The sequence below is a fragment of the Chrysoperla carnea genome, chromosome 2, assembly GCF_905475395.1.
Source record: "Chrysoperla carnea chromosome 2, inChrCarn1.1, whole genome shotgun sequence".
Classification (NCBI taxonomy): Eukaryota; Metazoa; Arthropoda; class Insecta; order Neuroptera; family Chrysopidae; genus Chrysoperla; species Chrysoperla carnea.
The window spans coordinates 34,162,940-34,187,574 of record NC_058338.1 but is presented as its reverse complement, the minus strand read 5'-3'; the positions used below and the strand labels follow the sequence as shown (position 1 = coordinate 34,187,574).

The 24,635-nt window shown below is 28.8% G+C and overlaps 2 protein-coding genes across 2 annotated transcripts; one reads left to right on the top strand and one right to left on the bottom strand.

Annotated features, from left to right (window-relative positions):
* Positions 1–781: 781 nt before the first annotated feature.
* LOC123292006 (mediator of RNA polymerase II transcription subunit 18) lies at positions 782–2,844 on the bottom strand. Its single transcript, XM_044872502.1, has one exon. The coding sequence runs from the start codon at positions 2,659–2,661 to the stop codon at positions 2,002–2,004; it is 660 nt and encodes a 219-aa protein (XP_044728437.1). The 5' UTR covers positions 2,662–2,844; the 3' UTR covers positions 782–2,001.
* A 1,444-nt stretch (positions 2,845–4,288) lies between these two features.
* Positions 4,289–17,572, top strand: LOC123293469 (3'-5' RNA helicase YTHDC2-like). The gene is made up of 15 exons (XM_044874308.1): positions 4,289–4,405; positions 4,469–5,046; positions 7,518–7,717; positions 8,255–8,742; positions 8,964–9,128; positions 10,404–10,688; positions 12,341–12,594; positions 12,657–12,830; positions 14,014–14,133; positions 14,204–14,361; positions 14,423–14,812; positions 14,883–15,066; positions 15,264–16,226; positions 16,675–16,835; positions 17,322–17,572. The coding sequence occupies exons 2-15, from the start codon at positions 4,477–4,479 to the stop codon at positions 17,509–17,511; spliced, it is 4,302 nt and encodes a 1,433-aa protein (XP_044730243.1). The 5' UTR covers positions 4,289–4,405; positions 4,469–4,476; the 3' UTR covers positions 17,512–17,572.
* The last annotated feature ends 7,063 nt before the right edge of the window (positions 17,573–24,635 follow it).

Sequence of the window (24,635 nt, the reverse complement as noted above, 5' to 3'; positions counted from 1 at the left end):
TGTAGCACATTTTATTTTCTACAATTTCTTGAAATTTAAAAGATAAATAACGCAGTTAATAAGTATTTTCTGTCGGGTTTATATGTAAATACACTAATTGTAAGGAAACTGGTTGTTGTAAATCGAGCGATTTTAAAAGTATAATGGGAATGGCAGAATACATTCTGCCTTTTTTAGCACTCAAAATAGAAATTGTTTCTAATATGGAATGTGAAATTTTATGTTACATAACACAGAAGGGTAAAAAATAACCCATATGTTCGTAGTAGAATATTTCTGATAAGAGATTTAGGCAAATTTCTAATAGAACGTTATTATTTACAAAAGAACAAAAATCCTTCTATTATTAATTACCAACATGACCTGTTTAAAATCACCCGATCTATTATATGAACTCAAGAGTATACGATTTTTATGTATATTATTGTGCCATCGTTTACTTTTCAAGAAATTCAATTGACTTTGGTATCAGTCAATGATTTTGGAATATACTGAAATCAGGACTTATGATGACAAAATTACACTTAGGTGTAGGCTAAGGATATATACCGCTTGCCTTAGTGAAATGTACCTACTCATTAAAGCAGTTCAGGAGATAGGGAAAGTTCGGAAAACCTGAAATCCTTCGGAAATTTAAGTTAAATTTAAAAAAATAAAAACAATAAACACCTGAGATTTTCTATTTCATATAAACAAGATTCTTTATTTTATGAATTATTAATGTAATACAAAATTTTAATAAATTTATTATAATTATAATCATTAACAACTATGTGTTATACAGTTGAGCCAAAAGCCACTACCCAAAGAAAAGATTAAGGTAATTTTGTTTATGATTCAAAATTACCTTTTATTTTCAGAGTTGTATTCTCTATGTTGGATAGTAACTTTTGTGGCGTCTGGGGCTAGTTAGTGATTAAAAAAGTCTGACAATTAGCTGTAAATGTGTTTGTATCTTCATTTTGATCGACCATTTATTATTCGAAAAAATTTTATACTATGCATCGCTTTACTTTACGGTCGGAAAATGTTTACGTTAGCAGCTTGCCGACATTTAATGAAAATTCAAGGTTTTTGTTATTCTAAGAAGATAATTGTCGAATAAATGAATGAACTATCTATTCGTCATTAATATTGGGGAAGATTAAATGAAAAAAATACCTCGATATATAGTGTCGATTTTTTTAAACAATATCGATATGTATAGAGTAAAAAATATTTTAAAATATCCTAATTTTTTCCCAAGGTCTGATTACCTAAAACTATTGTCAAAATAAATAAGAATAACTTTCGAAAAAAAACTCGTGACCCGGAGATGGGAGCATTCTGTACTCGGATACATCCGAGGTATGTATGGAACACAGCTCTTAAAAAATATCGAAATTGATACAAATTTTAACAATCGGAAATAAATGTCGAATATCGTCGATATATGTATTCGCAACCACCAACCTCAAAAAAGCAATTTTTGGGCAGTGATTCGGTACATAGTATTTTTGATTAACAAAAATCATTTTTGTATATGATTAAATTATTTTCTTAATTGAATAACAAAAAAAACATATATTCATTAGTTTCGGTCTTGCCAATAACTTAAAAATCTGCCGATGGAGGTAACAGATTCAGCTTGTCGTAATAAAAGCACGTATAGAGTTACAGCCGGATGTTATACAATTTTTTAATAACTAATAAGGCCTAAGGTTTAAACATGAGGTAACGATAATTTTTTGAAAATAAGACGAAATCTAAATATTTATGCCTATTTAAAAAATAAAAAAACCATTACGTTTGGACCATGGCATCTGTACATTGATTTCTCTATATAATATTTTACGTCTTATTTAAAAAAAAATGTTTATATAATTACTTTTCCTCATTCGATATTCACATTCGTAACACGATATTTTAAACGTTACTTATCGTTTAATGTAACATTGAGTGTACAGAATTTTGATCTGTGATTGTATTGAAATTCGGTACTAAAGTATCATCAACAAAAGGTCAAGGCACGTGAGCTAAACGTTTGTAATCAATTTTTTCTAATTGAACTAAAGGCCTCAATTGTTCGGCAAATAATCGCATATCTTCAGCAATTGCATCTTGACCAGACGGTGCTAACACTGATAGTTCAACTAAGTAACTTTGTGATATTGGTTCAACACTTTCTGTCGGTTTGTTTGCAATTGTTGTCATTTTAAATATTTTCGAAACAGTCACTTTCATGCGACCCTTTCGAAACATATAACCACGCACAATATATTCAAAATCAACCCGACATCCTAGTTCACATAGAAAATCTACAACTGTGTTACTACAGGCAACATCAATGCTTGATCTAACAACTGTTGGGCGATTTTTGTCACCTAATTCAGGTTGACCGACGTATCGTAATTGATATGGTGCGTCAGGTACATCTAGTGCCCGCCGAACTCTCAGAGAAAGTGGAACTCCAGTTGCTACTCGCAAACTCAAGCATAGCTCATGATCATGAAATGTTTCTGGACCACTATCAACATTATCGCATAATCCACGCAATCTATGCAATAAGACTTCAACAGCCACATCCAATACAGATCCTTGCAAAAGATATTCTTGATTCGGAATTATGTTGCAACTCAATGCCGCTGTTAAAGAATCCATCGCTGTCGCAACACCAGTCATTTTGAAAGCTTGCACTACTTTATTGCTGGGGATATGTATTGATTAGCAACTACAAAAATATGCACCGTTTAAACTGCCAATAAACAAAATAATTTAAATATTTGCGATTCTTTTCCACATATTTTTATACAATTTTTACAAACGACATATATATTTCCATACACACTGCGCAAATCATTCTACCATAGACTTACAAAATTTTCATCAGAAAAAGATGGGTTTGTTTATACTAACAAAGAAATTGGACAAAGTTCTTCGATGCTACCAAAACTTTGATAGTGTTAACTCCCGACTTGATGAAATCGTACAAGCTTCTAATTTCTCATCAGTTCAATACATTTTCATTAGGTAACAAAATTAATTTAAAACCTGTAAAACAAAAATTATTATCATTCATATTTATTGATTAATTAATATTATTAAACTTAATTATATATGGGTAAAATTGAAATAAAATTTATATGTTTATAATAATAAAATTAGAATGTATACCGGAAGTAAAATAAATATTATTATTATTTAAATTGTAAGAAGATGAGAATTCTGGCATTAATTCCACAGATTATAATTTATTACATAAATAGATAGGCAACTCTACTGTAAATGAAATGATGTCCAAAAGCCCCTTGGAGAAAGGCACTTACAACAAACTATTAAAAAAAAAATAATGGCGGCAATTAGGTACTATTCGAAATATTTCTATTCAGTTTATCTTTTTTTTTTTAATTTTTTTGTATTTACTTATTTGTCTTCTAATTAAATAAAAGGAAGTTTTGTAAATAAAATAACAAATATTAATAAAATAATAATTTATTGCAATATTTGAAATAAAATAGCATATTTATTTTAATATTAACATTATTAATAACAATTAATTATTAGTTTGATGTAAGTTAAATGCAATGTAAAACCATTTTATTTCATTAATAGTCAATTATAATCACAATTTAACACTACCTAAATGTATTCAACACAATTAACAAGACCTAAGCGCTAAAATAAACTCAGTACATACCATAAAAAAATCGGAAAATAATATAAACACACCTAAAACGACTAAATTACACAAATTAGTTAATGAACAGGGGCACAATGAAAACGGCCAAAAGACTTAAATAATGCCACTATTTAAATAATCCACAAAATGTTAATAAGGACAATCAATTGAGAATACACCCAAAGAAATTTAACGAATTTTAATGACATTCAAACGAATTTTGAAAGACGTATTGTTTATTTATTTAAAAATATATAAAATATTGTTTCCCCAACAACCATTGAAATGGATAAATTATTATCAAAACTAATAGATGGCCCTACACGAATATAACGTGTAGAGCCACCTTCAGAGAACCAAAACAGTAAAAATTTTACAGGGAGTTGCAGATCTGTTTTAAATTAAAAACTATAATCTGTGGTTCCATAATGATGTCAAAAAATACAACTTTGCTCGATTGAAAACTTTTAAGTCGATGGTAAACGCCAAATTTGACACACAATGTTACCACAATAAGTACAGAAATAAAAATAAACACGCACATGGGGAAGTGGATTGTATTTTTCAAGTGTTGTTTTGTAGACATTATTAATTTTATAATAAAATAACTATTATATTAGCGCGAAATATCTTAACGATTAACGTTCATTTTTAAGTAATCGACAATTAATGTAATAAAACTTAACATTTTACGAATACTTTCATGTATTGTCATTACAAAAATCCTTTATAACGAATTTACTTGAAGTAATTATTGCTAACTAATTGTTTTTGTTCGACATAACTTATTATTTTCTAAAATTGTTTCAGATTAAAAAATGTCAGGGCGAGATAGAAGAAAAAATCGTTCCAAACCAATAGTGAGCGAAGATTTTCAAATATCCACAGATGAAATAATTCGAAATTTTCTTCAGGATATGTCCGTACAAAAATATACATTTCCATCAAACTTGACTAATGTTCAACGGGCATATGTTCATGAATTAGCTAGAAAATTTGGTTTAAAATCAAGATCAACTGGAAAAGAACCGAATCGATGTTTAAATATTATGAAAATTAATAAATTGGTTACCATAGATGACTTTGGTTTAGATTTAACTGCAGAAACAATACAGGAAGTTCGAAAACTTTTAAGGTCTTTTCCACTAAGCCAGAAGGAATTAAATGATGTGGAACCGTATTCTCAAACAAATAAAGATAATAAAGAAAATCCTGAGAATGCTTCGCCCGATGATGACCCTATTGCTTGTAAAACATTAGTGAGACTTCACGATGGAAAACCGTTAATACCGCCTCCTCCATCCACCTCAACATACGAAAAATCAAGAAAAGAACTTCCAATTGCTGAATATAAACAGTTTATCATTAATTCTATCAATGATAATCAGGTTTGTCTTAATTAGATGAATATGATATCAAATAAATTTCGATTTTTTGCTCCAATTTCCTAGATCAGTTTTTTGTATTTTATAAATACGTATTTCAACTACCAAGTAGTCATCATCAGTATGAATTAGCTAATCGTAATTACTCTTATGTTACTCGCTTGTGCAGTCCGCCACCAAATTAGCAACGAGTAACATAAGAGTAATTACTATTAGCTAATTCATACTGATGATGACTACTTGGTAGTCGAAATACGTATTTATAAAATACAAAAAACTGATCTAGGAAATTGGGGCAAAAAATCGAAATTTATTTCGAAATATCCTAGAATTCTCATTTATTATCTTTGATAATATTTTTATGACATCAAATATTTCCTCTCTTTGTAAAATAGTACTGTTAAACACAGATGGAAGATATACGGCATCTCGTCACTTGAATAGTTTATATATATTGCGCGAAACAAAAAATAATCGTTTTTAAAATGAAAAGGTCTATTAGTTTCCATGAATGCATTTATGCTACCTACATGCGTGCAAAACCTCATTTACCGATCGCGTAGCTTGTATATTGTCAAGCATGTACTGTACATATTCGTTGAGTGCATAGTAGGTGAAGAGTACAGCTCATGGATATAAGAATATTTTATAAGGGATGGAATATAACCGAGTGTGGCGAGTCTCCTTCAGGGGGAAGAGGCAGGGTATCATTGTGCCTACTTTCTATTGGCTGTTAACTAGGCGCATGCTGAAAGTATGCTCAAAGCATTCTTTAAGTGTTTTTGATTCATTTGTAAGCATGGAAACATGTTTGACATATGGTTGACGTGTGTGGACAACATAAATAAATAATCTTATATTCAAAAGAAAAGTAAAATTTGTAAAGAAAAATAAATACGTGAAGTATTTATGCTTCTTTTAAAACATTTTTTTCAACGATATAAGTAACCTAAACGCAACAATATTCTATTTTCAATCCTAGTGTTATAACTATTATAAGTTAACTAATGAAATTCAAAAGAAGGCTTAAGAATGTCTCGAAAATACGTCGATTAATTTTCAATACTAAATTTCAACGTATTATAGAATTTTTTAAGTATGAAATTAATGTAAAAATTTATTTGGGGAAATTATTACTTATTTATGTATTGATTATGTACCCGTGAACCTAATCTTAATTTAAATAAGTGAAGTTTTATTTTTATTATTTTACGAATTATTTACGATATATTCTTTAGGTAATTAGTCGGTCGTAGGAATATTAAGGGTATATTCCTTCATTCAAGGGTAATTAGTTAAAAATATTATATCTATAATTAATTTCTAAATTGTATTTAAAAAAAAAATACATTCTTTAGGGTAAAAGATTTTACTTTAAATAGAAAGATTTTTTGGTCGGACCAATCTACAACACACGCAGAATTCGCTACCCATTTAAATTTTCCCGCAATTGAGAGAGCGAACAGCCGCAGCCAATCAAAAGCAGGCATATTGCTTGCGGCAATCTAAAACCATGATTATAGAAATATTAAAATCTAAAACACGAAATATTATCGTTCTATTTGAATTTCCCGAAAAGGAGAACCGCTGCCAATCAAAAGTAGGCACATTGCTTCCCCTCTGAGTGATACATCCCCCTCGTCAAAAGTAGGACTTTATACTACATCTCTACTATAATTACTAGATCCGTGGTACAGCTAAATCGATCGCAGCGCTTCCATCGTATGAAACTTACAATAAATCTTCCGTTTTATTTAAACTGCATTTCAATTGTGTTACGTGTAATTGGTATAGTAAGGGTCAAGTAAAATTAGTGAAAAATAATTAATAAACTTGTAGCATTAAACATTTTGAAAATAAGAGACGAAATTGCGCAAATACTATTGTATAAATTTTTATTTAAACTGCTTATCATAAAGTAATTTGAGTTAAATTCTCGCTGTTACGTCCGTTTACCTGCGGATAAATCGCCCAACAATAACAGGCTCAAGGAAAATACAATTCGTCTGTAAAATAAATGAAAATACTCCTAACGAAAATTCACCCGTTAAATAAATTAATTGTAATTATACACACCTAAATTTGAATATTTGATAATGCTTATTAACTCTCGTGGCAACAGAAATTCTAAGATCCACCATCTGTTTGTTGTTATATAACAACTTGTGTAAGATATGTTAGTTGTATGATTAGATCTACGTTGTGGATGAATTGTTGATCAGGTAAATCGATCAGAGGGGGATTTATCTTGGGTAAATCGACGTGAATGGAGATGTCTTACAAAATTTCGTAGCTTGCTTAATTCAAAGAAGAATGAGGCACATATGTAAAACAAGGGAAGAATTAAGTAAAAGTTTCCATAAGTATTTTTATATTAAAATTGAAAAGTTCAAAATTTAAAATCGATTTATTGTTGCTTCAATGATTATAATGTAAAAAAATTTAGAAATGTACAAATATTACTTTTATTAAAGGTTATTTTGATATCGGGAGAAACTGGATGTGGAAAAACTACACAGTTACCACAATTTATTTTAGAAGACGCTTATCGCCATCGTAAAGAATGTCGCGTATTTTGTACACAACCACGACGTTTATCTGCAGTTGCTGTAGCCGAAAGAGTGGCGACTGAACGAGGAGAACCTATTGGACAAACTGTTGGTTATCAAATAAGGTATTCATATAAATAATAATTTCAGACTGGGATTCGAAAAACGTTATACGGAGAATTCTAAGTTTAATCTACTAAAAGGTTAATTTATTTTTGTTAGGAAAAATGACTTGTTGAAAATGTTTGAAATTTTAAAATGTAGATATGTAATTGAACTTAGATAAAAAAAAGTTATATTAAAGGAAATAAATATGAAAAACATGCCTATTTGGCATTTTACGGAGAAACGGCTTTCGTTGCTAACGGAATCCTTATAATCTCGTTTCTATTTTTTTATTTTGATGAAATTGAAAATTCTGTTTTAATTTTCCTAGAAATTATTTCGATTTTTTTTCCAATGTCTTGATTCTTTACCAAGAGTTAGTTACTGATACTTCTGCTTAGCTTATTTTGAGAAATTTTACCTAGAGTAGTAAAGAGTTTATCTATTCAAGTTTAGAGGATATCTATTCAAGTTTAATCGGAAGTAAAGCGTTTTTAGAATTCCTACCCAATTAAATATTAAGAATGTTGTATAAAACATGATAACATTTCTTATAGATTGGAATCTCGAGTGAGTCCACGAACTGTGTTAACTTATTGTACAAATGGAGTTTTGTTACGTAGTTTAATGACTGGAATGTCTTGTTTAGAAACACTCACACACGTCATTGTCGACGAAATACATGAACGTGATAGATTTAGTGATTTTTTGCTAATATGTTTACGTGAAATTTTAGTGTTTAATAAGTCATTAAAATTAATTTTGATGTCAGCCACAGCAGATACAGCAGGATTTCAAAATTATTTTAAAAATTTGCCAATCATTTTGGTACCTGGACGGCAGTATCCTGTTAGTGAATATTATTTGGAAGATATATTGCGCACATTAAATTATGCAACTCCTGCAATGAGAAAATTTGAAAAAGAAAATTCTGCTAAATTAAAATCGGTCACACAAAATACTGGTGTTCCCAAAACGTCTTCTGTTGCAAATCAAAGGCACGAACCACAGGAAAGTGTACTCATGTATGATCAGTATATTTTAGGTAAGCATTGCAATATTAATTCTTATCAAAATTCATTAACGGTTTTTATAATGAGATAAAGATCAATTAAAAATTTGCATCATTTTTTGAAAATAAAATAATATAAAACATAAAATATATTTTCTTTTTAAATTAAATGAGAGGATCTCATGTAGACACTCTTTCTATACCTTTATATCTTCGTTATTATGTCTTCGTAAATAAATAAAATAAATTTTCAGAGTGTTGGACTACAGGATCCGAAGATGCCTTTATGCAACTCTTATATTTCATAATGTCCGAAAATGCCTCGGTAGATTACCGTCATAGTGATACTGGAATATCTGGTCTAATGTCCGCAGCTGTTTATGGGAATTTACCTATAGTTAAACAATTCGTGAATTTGGGTAATTTTTTAAATTTTTATTTTACTCTTTAATAAAAAAATAAACATTTTTGATAATGAGAAATTTAATGATGTTTTGGGGAAGTGATCCATATAGTTATCCATATTGCCTTATTTGTTAATAATAATGAAAGTACAAATCTCAAATAATTTATACGGCTGCATAACTTTACATAATGTGGTATACGACTTGCTTTGTCTAGTGATGTCATGTCATCTTTGTCTAATGTGCCTTACCCAGTTTTCTTTATTTCACGAATTCCATACAAGATGGCAAACTATGATTGGTTGACCGGTTAGTCAACATGTATTAAGCAGTGTGAGTATCTCCCTTTAATATACTGACAAAAAATGACGACTTATGATAATGTCAAACTTTTGTACATGTCGCATAAGAATAAATATGTTTTTCCTTGCTCTTAATTGCGTTACCCGAGTATGTTCTTATCTTAAAGTGACTTTAATACTCAAGGAATAAAAATCAATGTTTGCATCTTTGTAATAAAGTAACTGTAGACTCCACAAAATAAATATGTTGAATTTTTCACATTAACTTTTCATTTATCGTAAATTATATAAAATACCTCACTGAATAATTATTTATTGGAATCATGAATCAATAATAGGTATTATTATACCATGTATATATGAAATATACATAGTATATTAATTGTTTAGTCCCAAGTTTGTAACGCTTAAAAATAATGATGCTAGGAAAAAAATTTTGTCATAGGTGTTCATAAAATCACCTAATTAGTCCATTTCCGGTTGTCCGTCCGTCCGTCCGTCTGTGGACACGATAACTCAAAAACGAAAAAAGATATCGAGCTGAAACAGCGTACTCAGGACGTAAAAAGTGAGGTCAAGTTCGTAAATGAGCATCATAGGTGAATTGGGTCTTGGGTCCGTAGGACCCATCTTGTAAACCGTTAGAGATATAACAAAAGTTTAAATGTAAAAAATGTTCCTTATTAAAAATTAAACAACTTTTGTTTGAAACATTTTTTCGTAAACATCACTATTTATCCGTGAGGGCGCTAATTAGGCGGAAATTTTATAATATGTACTATACTTGATTATCAGTTATGTATGTGTCACATGTTTGTATGCGTAATGTGATAAAGAAATCAACACTGACTATGCATGGTATTTTAACAATTAACTCAGTCAATTGTTTGTTTTTATTTTTAATTGACAATAACTAGTTTCTCAAATCATCTGATAATTTTAAATTTATAACAAACTTTATTTAAAGAAATAATTTATTTTTAATTAGGAGCAAATGTAATGTTAACTTCAAATAATAATAAGACAGCTTGTGATTGGGCTGCAGCACAAGGTCATATGGATGTTGTTACTTTTCTTACAATGTGTGCTGCACAAGCTAATTGTATTAATGGTCAGTTAGAAGAAGTAAATAATTCTGATATGGATGAACATCGAGTGCATGTCTATAACCAAGTTGTTCGAGACGAATTTATTGATTATGAATTAGTCTTAGAATTAATCCTTCATATTCATACAAATTTTCGAAGTGGCAGTATTTTATGCTTTTTAGCTGGTAAGTAATATAATTTTTAGTTTTTTATTAATCATTTCATCGGCTATTTCAATGAACCTGTAGCCTTTACCTCTAAAATCTAAAGTATTGCGTTGGTTGTGAATGGAGAGGTCATAACTTCTTCAACTTCAACAATCTTAAAATTTCGGTTCCAATCAGAAATGAATTTTCTAAAAACGAATGCATCCTAAGAAACCGGAAAACGAATTTTTCGAAAAACGAATGCTTCGGAAGAAACCGAAAGTAAAATCATACTCTCAAAAATTACTTTTGATAACTCGATTTCTGCTAAATGTATTCGGCATTCGAAAAATGGTTTTCAATAAAAATTTTTATTTACATAAAACAATATTTTAGTGTTCATTCAAGTGTTAGTCTGTCTTTTATCAGTTATGAGGACAAGTTTTAATAAGCCACTTTCGTAGAAAGCGGAACGTGAAAACGAACAAGCATATTTTTATATTTGTTTCCCGAATTTATTATATTTACGAAAAAAAGTATCCAACAAAAATCGTTTATTGTTGTAATAGAATTACTTTTATAGTCAAGCTTTTCCTCTATCTATATGAATATAAGTTTATTTTTAGATGGTTATTTTTAGAATTGTGCTAACAAAATCAAATAAAAGTTCATTATTATTTATTAGCCTCCCTTTGAGTTCAATATTTTAAGATTTGGATTCTCTCAATTTTTTTTTAAAATAATTCAAATGTATAGAATTTTTAAATAAGCGGGATGCTTTTTAATATTTGAGTAAAACAAAAACAACTTAACGTTTGTATCAAAGTAATTTCTTTAAGAGGATTTCATTCGAATAATTGTTTTGCATTGGGCTATTTTACTTGAATTTATTTGTAAAGTGAATGTGATGTGAATAATTTACAAACAATTGATGAACTAAAAATCAATATTCAACGTATAAAATTTAAGCCATAGAATTGGTGTAATTGAAAATCGTTAACATTCAAATTCAGGTTAGCAAAAAAGCTGTGTTGGACAATTGAACTATATTTTGTGGACAACATAACTTCAATGTCTGATCTTCAAATAAAAAACAATTTATTTTGATATATTGAATTATTTTTCTTTTATTCAAATTTTAAATAGTATCATTCTCATTAATAGACCCTATACAGCGTGTCTACTTAAGTTGGCTATATATGGAAATAACTCTAATTTAAGAACCTAAATAAAGTAGTATTTAATCTCTTTTATTGGCCGAAATAAACAAAACCTCTATAACGTTTTACATTTTTTTCAACTTATCGTTTCTATGATAAAAGGCCAATAAAAATATTCAAATTCAAAATATTGTACTATTAAACAGGAAGTGGATCGCTTTTTCAGTAGTTCTAATTTAGACCACCTGATTACTTACCATTTATCAATATTGTATGGATGCATATATAATTTCAAACCCTTATTTCAAACCCTTACAGCCGTATTAAAAAGTAGCCTATGTCATTTTTCAGGCTCTAGACTATTTTTGTACCAAGTTTCATTTAGTTCGGTTGAGTAGTTTAGGAGTGATTGCGTAATAGATAGAAGGATAATACAATAAATTAATATCTAAGACTATCTATATACCTAACATCTTATAATGCTTAACACTGATTATGCAAGTACAACATGCACTTGTTCGACTTTTCTAGGCTACGATGACATAATAACAATGAAAAATATAATAAATGAAGAATCATTACGGTTTCGGAAAGCTGGTACTCCAATTGTAATATACACATTGCATAGTAATATGCAAACTCAAAATCAACGGGAAGTATTTCAACCAGCGCATAATAAACGTAAGATTATTTTATCTACAAACATTGCTGAAACTAGTATTACAATTGAGGATGTTGTGTATGTTATTGATTGTGGTAAAGTGAAAGAAAAAAATTTTGATGCGGTAAATAAGTTTAATTTTTTTAATTATTACTTGGTAATGATTCATAACAATACAATATTTAGGCAACGAGTGTGTGTTCGCTGAGAAGTGCATGGATATCACAAGCATGTGCACGACAAAGAGCTGGACGAGCTGGACGTACATCGGATGGAGTATGTTTTCATATGTTTTCACATAAACGATTTTTATCATTTCCACAGTATTCTACACCAGAAATTTTACGAATGCCGTTACATGTAAGTTGAAGTCAATTAGTTCAATCTTATGAGAAAATAGTATTGTGTTATTAATAATTTAGTTTAAAAAATTTAGCACTTAAGAATTATTTAAAAAATTTATGGTTCTCATATCACTATAAAAAAAAATTTATAAAGTTAAATACAAAATTTTATATTACTCAGTCATCATATGGTTGACGATTATAAATATGTGTGGTATGTTATTCCGTTTTATTTATTTTCATTAATCTGCGAACTTTGTTTTTTATTGCACTCAACCCTTAATAATGTCAATCGATCTAATACAATCAAAATAGCCAATAAACTCTGGCCAAAGAAAAATAAAAGAATGTGATTATTTTCTTCACTTAGGGCAGTCTTTCTCAAGGTTGGCTATAACGCCCCCTTGTGAGTGCTAGAGGCCTACAAGGGAGCGGTAAGACATATATAATATAATCTCTACATATTATATAGCAATAACCCGCCCGCTTCGATAATTCCATAATTTAAGGAATACGAAAAACATATAATCTGATGATTTCGGAAAGCCACAGCCTCATAAGTATCAGCTCATAAGTCACAAACAAAAAAACTTCGGACAATGTTGATAGAGCGTATATTTTAAAATATCTGTGTATTCAATTGTGTTAATTATATGTAATATTCAACAAACAATGAGTATAAGTATTATAAAGTGAGATAAAGAAAACTCCGCAAGAGTTTTGTTTGATTAAAGTATCGTTAATTTTTATTTTGCATTAAAAAAAAGTTATGAGCTTGCGTCAACTCCAAATCGTCAATCTTTTGTATGGGAACTTCATTTTTAACAGGATATGCCAATTATCGGATTAAATTGCAGCTGATAATACGTGTTTATTTAATTTTGAAGTCGAAAATTATTTTTAGATTGTATATTTTTGGGGTTTACAAGTTTTTTATTAAATAAGAAAATAATTTCAACCATAAGTTTCTTTCTTTCCATCTTTTTAATGAGATGTTGAAATGAAAAAAATTTACAAATTTATTGTATAGAAATAAATAAATTTTTTAACTTGAAAATAATAATGACCATTAACAATATATATAACTGCTGATAAAAAAAAATTAATCTGAATATAATACTTTTTTCAATCACTGATAGATTTTCTAAGATATTTAGAATTCTAGCAGCAAATATTTTACATGAATTTATACGTTTTAGGAGTTATGTTTACAAACAAAAATGTTAGCTCCAACTAATATGTCGATTGCAGACTTTTTGTCGTTGGCATTGGAACCACCTTCCCCTATGGTAACAAGAACGGCTGTGGAAGCATTAAAGGTTTAAAATATTATATTATAATTTTTTATGATTTTTAAGAAATATTTATAAAACTTATTTTTGGGTATAGACTTTAGGAGCCTTGAACCAGGATGAAAGTTTGACAGCGCTTGGATTGCATTTAGTTGAATTATCAATTGAACCTCATTTGGGAAAAATTCTTTTATATGGAGTTCTGCTAAAATGTTTGGATCCAATATTAACAATTGTTAGCAGCTTAACATACAGGTAAGACTAAAAAAATATTTAATTGGAAAATTATACAAAACTAATAAAAAATTTATTCTAGAGAACCATTTATTTTACCTGCACATCCTTCTCAACGTCATGCCGCAAGTACAGTTAAAATAGAATTATCTGCTGGTACCTATAGTGACCATATGGCTCTATTAAGAGCTTTCCAACAATGGCAAGAGTCTGTGACTGCTCCATACAGCGATAAACGTTTTTGTGAACGTAATTTTATTAGCTCGGCAACGATGGAAATGGTCACATCTTTCAGAACTCAACTGTTAGGTCAATTACGTGCAGCGGGCTTTGTACGTAATCGTCCACCATGCGATATTCGAGATTTGAATACCCATTCTGACAATTGGGCGGTGGTAAAAGCTGCTCTAGCGGCTGGATTGTATCCAAATATTGCAAGAATTGATCAACAGCGCTTTCATTTACGTACACAGTAAGTAAATAGGTTTCTTGATCATATTGATGTTTTTGTATTTTACGTAAAATTTTTGTGTTTTTGATAGGCGAGAGAAAAAAGTAATGTTTCATCCATCATCTGTTTTACGTGGATCAAGTTGTAGACTGTTATCAAGCCAACAAAATCAAATTAATTCAAATTTACCATCAGAATGGGTAATCTTTGATGAAATTAGTCGAAACAATCAAATTTGCCTTATTCGCGGTATAACTTTAGTTACTGCTATTACCGTAAGTAATTTTAATTAGCTTATATTAAGCCATACATTTGCATACTTACTTACACAATTAATTTTATGCTTGTTTAAAAAATCCACATGCCCGCCCCTATATAACCTTCCGCCTGTAGGCACGTACATATTTTGCCTTATGGATAATCCGACTATCCCAACCACTAACCTTAAAATTTTATTTGTTTTTTGTTGCAGATTTTATTATTCACGGGACCAATATACTTACCATTAGATTGTGTAAGATATAATTCCTTTTCTGAAGATGAAGAAGATTTCGATGACGATGATGACATTGAGGATCCTTTTAAAGATTATGCAAAAGTTTCACTTGATTCATGGTTATCGTTTTTGATGCATGAAAGTATAATTAATGATATTTTACAATTGCGTGTTAAATGGCATGCATTGTTATTACGAAGAATGCAATATCCATCAAAGTTTATGCGTGTAAACGATGAAAATATATTGAACTGCATAGTAGAAATTCTATCTATCGAAGAACAAGCATCCAAATTCAAACAACCGTTGGGAATTGGTCAACGTCCAAGACCATTCTTACCAAATAACTCATATTCACGTAAAACGCAATACTCAAATCATACCTCCCCACGTCCCTGGCAAGATTATTCAAAAGGAAGAAATACGACGAATTTCACACCACAACGTTCAGTAAATAAATCTTCAAATAATCCGCAAGAAAAATTATTACAAGCTTTAGAAACTTTACCAAATGAAACTGCCACAAATGATGACTATGAATTAGATTCAAATGCGTCGTCCTTATTTAATAAATTAAACCAAGTGATACATGAAGCGTCTTCAATTTCTAATTCACTTGTTAGTCTTTCACTCAGTAATACATCGAATAGAAGAACTAGTGTGGATTCAATTTGTTCGTCTACGCCTAAGAAAAGTTTTAATAATTCACCACAATATAAATCGTATTATAATAATTTTAATAATAAGAGCTTAGATTTTGAATACAATGGACGAATTGTAACTGATAGTGATGAAAGTACATCAAATGTAGGCATAAATCATGGTTTACGGTATTTTATTCTTAAAGTAACAAATTTGAATATGTTGGAAATAAGTATTACAAAAAAGACGTGGATATTTCAATCGAAAATTGAAGAAAAATTTTTAAAGCTTTTACAGGTAATTGATGGTGTTGCACACTTTATAAAAATCAACTTCAAACGTAAAATAATAAAAATAATTTAAGAAATAATTTCTTGTCAAATTTTATAACTAATATTTACTTTGGTAAAATTTTAATTTGTTCCAATAAGATGTGTACTATAGACCGGTATTTAGTTTAGTTTTCGTGATTCCAATTTTGACTCCAATTGTATAAATGGTTGATAGTTTCCATTCAGGTTTACTTCCATAAGTGGTGAATAAATTTCTATACTGAGGTATTTTACTTTCTGTATTTTACAATAGGGTAAAGTTGTATTTTATTTTTTATGTAAATCAGATACCCGCTCCTTTTTAAAATTCATTACATTAATATAAAACTTAACAAAAAATGAAATTAATCTAATTTCAAAAAGCGACATGTTCTTTTAGCCCATTCTGTATTTAATTTATTTCAAAATTTTAGGATGGTGTGCGGCCGATTATAATATTCACAGTTTTGGGTTCAAAACATTTTCAAGGCGTAGCACAATTAACTGGTGGGCCTCGTTTCTTAAATAAAGGTACACAAACCATATATGATATAAAATGGATCAGCCGTGCGAATTTGCCGTTTGAAAATATAAGGTAAAATAAGAAGTTTATTTGAAATTCAAATTACTCCAAGTCCTAACAATTTGTTATACCCGTTTTTAACGCTTAGAAATAATGATGCTATTAATAAACTTTTGGTATAAGTGTTCATAAAACTTAATTAGTCCATTTTCGGTTGTCTGTACGTCTGTCAGTCCGTCATCAAAATAATTCAAAAACGAAAAAATAAAAAACTTTGGTGTCAATTTTCTCCAACAAGGTAGGGAATTGAAAATTTGCAGGTAGCCTCAACTAGTGGTCTTGTAAAACATTCTCAAAAAGCAAACAAAAAATCTAGAAAACATTTCCGTAAACCAAATTGTTGATTTTTTAAACTCTTTTAATTTATAAAGAAATCATGCAAACACTGGCGTTCAACACTTTTCATACAGGATATTTCAACAATTTACTCAGTCAATTGTATGTTTTCATTTTTTTATCTTAATAATCGATATCTTTGTTTTTTTTTATTATTGGCAGACATTTACGAAACAAATTTAATGACAATAGACGGTTAAACAAATGTCCAGATGGTCAAGAAATTGATCCAGAATCTGGTGCTGATTTAGTACAGTTATTTACTAATATTGATCCAGAAGTGCCTGTACAAATGGATTCCGATCATACACCACCAAAAAATGGACGTGCAATAATTAGAAGACGTTATTAGTAAAACGATCGAGTCGTTTTTGTGATCAATTAAGATAAGTAATTTATTTTTAAATATAATTATTATTCTTGATTCAATTTTAAAAACAATACAATCATTTTTTTTAAATAATTTCATTTTTGAATTCTGTAAGTAATTTGATTATCACAGTTCATCTATTTATTGATATTGTAATATTGAATGTTGATTTTAATTCATTATAAAGATTCCCTAATTTATTTACGTAGTTCAAGTCGCCGATTAATGTCATTTAATTCAAGTAATTAAAAGTAATTCATCAAATTATTTATTTAGAAAATTTAATAGATATATTATTTTAGAATTGTGAAAATTTTTAACAGGTTATTTTCGCATACAAAGTTAACAAAATATTTGTAACAGGAATTTAGTCATTAGGTTAATATTTTGCCAAATTTGACATTATTCTTTTGAAATCAAAGAATTTCATACGCTTGCATATCTAAAAAGATGATACAAGCCATTATGTAAATAGTTTTGACGCTACCGTATGGTCTCTTGTATCTCTTTTAAGTATTTGTTTTCTTGAGTGATTTCTCAATCCTCCACAATATGCATGTTTCTTAATATTAGTACAGTTTGCAAATTCCTTACGAAGGCTAGCATAATTCGTGAATTTTACAAGAGAAGAGCAACTCGTTGAATACAAAATTCTGATTCAGATTAGCACTGAGCGTGTACTTCTTAGGAAAGGAAGCATATCCCATGAAATGACGTAAGTTTTCAACACAAAAGGGTCATAATTTGTTAATTTTACTTTTTGAATTCAATTGAAAAGGATATGGTTATGATGACTATGCTACTTTTCAAAAGAAATCGACTGTATTACTTTTCATGAGTTATTATTACTAGTCTTCGTTCGAAGTTTACGAACTGTGCTACTTTTCTTGATGTGTTACTATACATAGCAGAATATCAAGAGCTATGGTATTCTATTAACAGTGTCGATAGAAAGCTAAAGGCCTGGGTTCAAGATGCAATTAGTTTGATATAATTATTCCATTTCATAGAACATTAGTTTTCTTATTTTCTACTCTATTATATGCTAATACTATATGGTACATAATAATTTTTATATCAACTGATTTTATTTACAGAAATGCTATATCTTAGTTATTTTAACCATCAAAAAAAAACTTTCGATTACTTATAATATAACTGTGATTATATAATTGTAGAATTTGTCATTAAATTTGTTTATTCCCCCAAATATTTTTCCCTTTAAACCTATTAATTATTAACTTAATTGTTGTTATTATTATAAAATAGTGAATTGTTAAAAAAAATTGATATCGAAGTTGAATTTCATATTCATATGTTAGGTCAAAGGTTCAAGTCTATATTTTATTAAAATGCCAGTATAATGGTAGTTATTTATACATGCCATGTTTGAGTTTCTTTATTATGCCGGTGTGTGCGGTACGTTATGATGTCATCAATTTACATTTATACATAGTAAATTGATGACATCGTGTAAAAATTGACATGGCGGTTTGTAATTACATGCTTTCATAGCGTGTATTTAACATTACGTCGATGACGTCAATATAATGGCTTTAATCAAGAAACGCAAGCTATATCTGATTGTTGCAAACGTCTTAGCAACTGGACATGCCGAATCCAGCAGAAACCACGCGGTCTAAGCAAGCGGTAGTTTTTTTGATAAGCGAACGCCTGCTCTAAATTTAGTACCCCCTTACATTATCTAGCTCTAACCACAGTAAAAATATATAATATGTGCTAAATTTATAAAGAGAGCGACCGCGCTTTTTATCTGCTGAGCACGCTCATTGCTGAGTGAAATTGTCTGATTTCATGTTGATTAGCAATCCACTGATAAGTCTATATAGAAGGTTGCCCGTGAATCGATGACTCTAGTTTAAAAGCGTATTCTTTTGATAATTTTATTTCGAAAGTGCCTTGTATACTTTTGTCCAAAACGCAATAGATAAGGAGTTGTATACTATAAATTTAACCAATAAAGTAAAAGAAAATTTTTGTATTGTTAACACAAATGTCATTAAAGTTTTGACTCAAAATGCCCCCCACTCCCGCTATGTCACAACACATTATTGCTTTTCTAATAATTGAAAACGTAGCTCTCTGAAGAGTGGAAGAGTGTGTGGATTCAGCTGCAGCCATAATTTTTTGAATTAGCTCATTTTTGATTTGTGGTTTATTTGAATACACTAGACTTTTCATACAAATTTAGTGTTTAAATTTAATAGTCACATATTGGGTTTTGGACAAAAGTATTTAAAGCACTTACGACTAAAAATTGTAAAAAAAATACGCTTTTAAATAACGGCCATCGAGTCACGGGACACTCTCTAATAAATTTAACGTATCAGGATATTTTTAGTCTTGATAAAACTGGACAATTTAACCATAGAATTTCAATTGAAAGAAATGACAATAATTTTTAATTATAAGGGAATCTAATTTTTTAACTATTTAAACTATAAATTACTTGAATTAATTTAAATAATAAATACTGAAACAATTTCGTGGAAATTACTATAGTCAATGCAAACGAGATGTATTTGTTTTAAATTAATAATTTTAGTTTTGTTTTAAATTAATTTATTATTTACATGCTTGATTAAAATGTCGTAATTTAATTTTATTATCACAATTGATTACGGATGCATTTTTTACCATAATACATTTTCACATAATACGAATGCACTTACGATAATTTTAAGTGAAACGAATTTGAATTTTTCATTACAAATAATCTCTTATGTTGAAAAAATTGTTTTTTATCATTCAAAATAATTAACATATACTGAACGTAATTTTTATGAAAATTGAGAGAAAGTCAAAGTAGAAAAAATATAATTTATTTATTGATTTACAGTTAGAATTTGTTTTAGTTTGTTTTTTTATTGATGATTTAATTAACTCTCAATTGTTTGTTGTTTTTTTTTTGGTCTAATTATTTATTTTTGCAATTTTTTATTTATTTTGCTCATCTTATTTAATTAATTTCTTCAAAGAAAATCTTACGCGATTAATTACTTCATTTTTTAGTTTTATAAGAAAAAAAACAAATATGATAACGTATGTCAAACTTTAATGGCTTCGGGAAAACAAATTCCTTGGTATTTCAAACAGTTCATAAACAGTGTTCATATTTTATTTTCCCGAAGAAGTTTAAAAATAGTTTGCTGAATTATTTAAAAATGTATAAAACGGAAACTATTAAGTACTTAATATCATAAATACATTCATACAAATTTTGCGGAATGATTTTCTATAAAACTTGATTTTATAATTACGTAACATATTTTACAGCTTATTAAAACGTGATTAATCTTATCAATATATGGTACCTTCCAATTAAAAATCAAAGTTGTTAAAATCCATTTGAATAATACAATCTTTATAAAATAAAAGCTATAGGATTTTAATGCTAAGAACTTTATGTGTTAGCTGGCACAGAAATATAATATTTATTGAAAATGTTGTTGACAATATTGTATGTTGTATACCATACGTACATTATGTATAAAATAAGAATATCTGGATGACCGAGCTTTGCTCGGTATTTTTTGAGTTAAAAAGACACTAATTTTATCACTAATATAATAACCGTTTAAAATATCTCCACACAAATACCAATTTGAATATCCCGCTAATGTACGTCATTTCGTTAACTACGATAAATACCAATAGATGTCAGGAAGAGTCACATTAGACAGTCAAAATTTCAATTTTTCCGGAAAACATGGTTAAAACAATGTTTTTTAAAAATGAAACCTAGCTAGATCGACTTTTCGCCCTAAAAGACCCTCACATATCCGTTTTCATGAAAATCGTTGGAGCCGTTTCCGAGATTCCAAATATATACAAGAATTGCTCGTTTAAATATATAAGATAATGTAACAATTTTTGACAAGAAAAATTTTGTTAATGATTTACATAAAACATTAAAATAATTGTTTTTATTTTAATGTAGGTCACTATGTCATTTAAGTATCGTTGTACTGTGTCAAGGTGCAATTATTCAGAAAAAGTCAATCGCGACTTAAATAAATAAAATTGTATGTATAAAATTTATATAAGAACACAAACTACCAAGTTTATATAAAAAAATTTAGGAAAACTGTATTAAAATGTAAAATGTAGTTATATTTTGTCTTTTTATTCAATGAAAAAATCAGCAAAGTCTAAAAGATATGATTTACAGTTTTTTTACTCGTGACGCTGTCATCTTAGCATTAAAATACCATATAAAAACATTTTTACATATTATGTCCTGTACACATGATGCCGGTATTTCAAGCCAGTAAGCTAGTAAACTTGGCTGAGTGTACATAAATTGGCTTGATTTTATAGCCTGTAAGATTAAAAATTAAATAAAGTGAATTTTATTTTTTAAGTTACTGGCATACTCCTGCTACCCTACTACACTGTATCTTGAAAATTGTTATTCATTGTTTTCAAAGAAATTATTTTCAAATGAATGATCTTCTATCACAGGTATACATAGCCAATCTGATTGTCATACCACCATAATAGATTTGATATTTTCGATCCTTCTGAAAAAGAGGGAGGAGGAATTTTAAAGAAGAAGTAACCTTGATTGATGTCAAATAATATATTGTTAATCATTCACATATATGTACCATCAATCATGATTGTCAATCTTAATTGAACTGTGTATTGGCTATGTCTCAGTAATGATACTGGCTGTAATTTTATATACCATCGTGTAGACAGTACTGGTCTAATGCTAAACCAGCAACGTAAACCAAACCAGTAAGATAGAAAACTGGTTTACTGTACCGGATTAAAAAAAATAGGCTCATGTATCTAAGGTATTTTGTTATATTTCCGAAATGCATGGTATACGAATTCATTCTGAAATGCATGCAAATCTAGTATACTGATCAGTATAAAAAGATGGTGCTTGATCGATCTAACAATTCAATTTTTCTTTACTGACCAATTAATTATATTGCTATTTTTTTATTTTTTATTTAAATTTTAAAGCTAGAAATTTTAAAATGGATAAAATGTAAAAGTAAATTTTTTTTTTTCAAATTTCGTTTTCAAAAATAGCTTTAACAAATTTTGATTTTTCATTGGAAGACTCCATTGTAAAATAATTAATTGAGTTAACATTAATTATCACGATTTATTTATCGGATTGTTGAATAATTATTTTGTTTTTTAATTTAAAAAAAAACTTTCATAAAATAAAAATACAAAATACAAATAGAATAGCCGTCATTTTTTTTATTTTTTATGTTATGAAAGTCATAATTATTTATAAAAATTAATTTATTATAATAAATATATGTATTGATTTATACGAAAATAAATAACAAATCAATTATTTTTCAAATATTTTATGATTAATTTGTTTCCATTACAATAAATTTGTATTTTTCAAATTAGGTTCTATAATATTGTTTTACTGTATGGTAACGTCCAGAAAATCTCAAGAACGGATTCAGAAAATCTGTAAAGATAACGAGAAGGAACTAATCATGAGCATTTTTTGAGTAGTCGGTAATTTTATACTTTTCATCCCCGTACTCTTTACTTCGTTTCATTGCATACCAACCCTGGACCTTGTGATTTAGTTTTCGATTGAACGACAAATTTTTGAGGTAACGACTGATACAAATTTTTGAGGTAATGACTCCAAGATATCTCCCTCAGAAAAATTTTTATCAATTTTTTTAAATTTATTGTTTTCAGTATCATACAGTATCATAATTTGATTTATCTTGGTACATAAGGTCATTTTAAACCCAAAAATAAAAAAATTTAGTTGATTTAAATATCGCCTAAAATCCTGCGCGAAAAGATTTTATATCGTAGTGATTCTGGAGATATTTAAAATAAAAAACTATTCTTTATCAAATTCAATAAGTTTATGAGGTATCAATTAGAAATTACTCCTGGATATCACCTTTCGTATACGATTTTTCAGAAAACTGCTCGTCGAATCGCTAAAGGGATTCGACTTTTGAATTTTTAGGTCAAATTTACTGAAGAAAATGATTTGTACACAAATCGGAGATAAAAAGGTTCAAAAAATTCAGAAATTCTATTCTAACTACGAGTAATAATATTATGGCAAGCGGCTATGCAAGTTTGGTAAATACTTATAATTGAATATTCCTGTCTCTAGATCCGCGATATTTCCGAGTTTGTTTCAAATGGAGAAAAACGGAGGAAGAGGAATGTTAGCGTCAAGTGGTGGAGATAAAGTTTCATAAGTTTATGATTTGAAATTGGTTCAATAAAATTCAATGCTAAATCCATAAAGCGACTGAATTTTTTTTATACTCTGTGTTTTTATATAATATATAAGGTGTACTAAGTTTAGCCCCAAATTTGTAACGCTTAAAAATATTAATGCTACGAACAAAATTTTGGTATAGGTGTTCATAAAGTCACCTAAAGAGTCCATTTCCGATTTCCGTCTATCTTTGAACACGATAACTCTAAAACGAAAAGAGATATCAAGCTGAAATTTTTATATCGTGCTCAGAACGTAAAAAGTGAGGATAAGATCGTAAAGTTGTAATATAGGTCAATTGGGTCTTGAGTCCGTAGGACCAATCTTGTAAACATTTGGGGATAGAACAAATGTAAAAAATTTTCCTTATAAAAAAATAAATAACTTTTGTTTGAAACATTTTTCCGTAAACGCCACTGTTCCTCGCGAGGGTGGTTTTTTAAACTCTTCTAATTTATAAAAAAAAAATAATGCAAGCACTGATATTCAACACTTTCTATACAGTGTATTTCAACTATTAACTCAGTCAATTGTTTGTTTTCACTTCTTGGGAAGGGAGGGTATACGCTCCCTTTCACTGTACACCCTTCTTTAAGTATAATTAATAAAAGTTACTTTTAAATAAGTAAAATTAATTTTGTCTAGAGCAGTTTCATTTCAATTTTTATAACAAGTATCGACAGATGGGATGTTAATTTTGAAAAATATTTCAAAAGTATTTAAGGATGTATGAGTGTGATCACAGTAACTCATAGAGATATGAATACCTCTATGAAGTAACTAGTACCTATTACAGAAAAGTTTGGTTTTATAGACGCTATGCATTGTGAACGTATAAGTTCTAAAA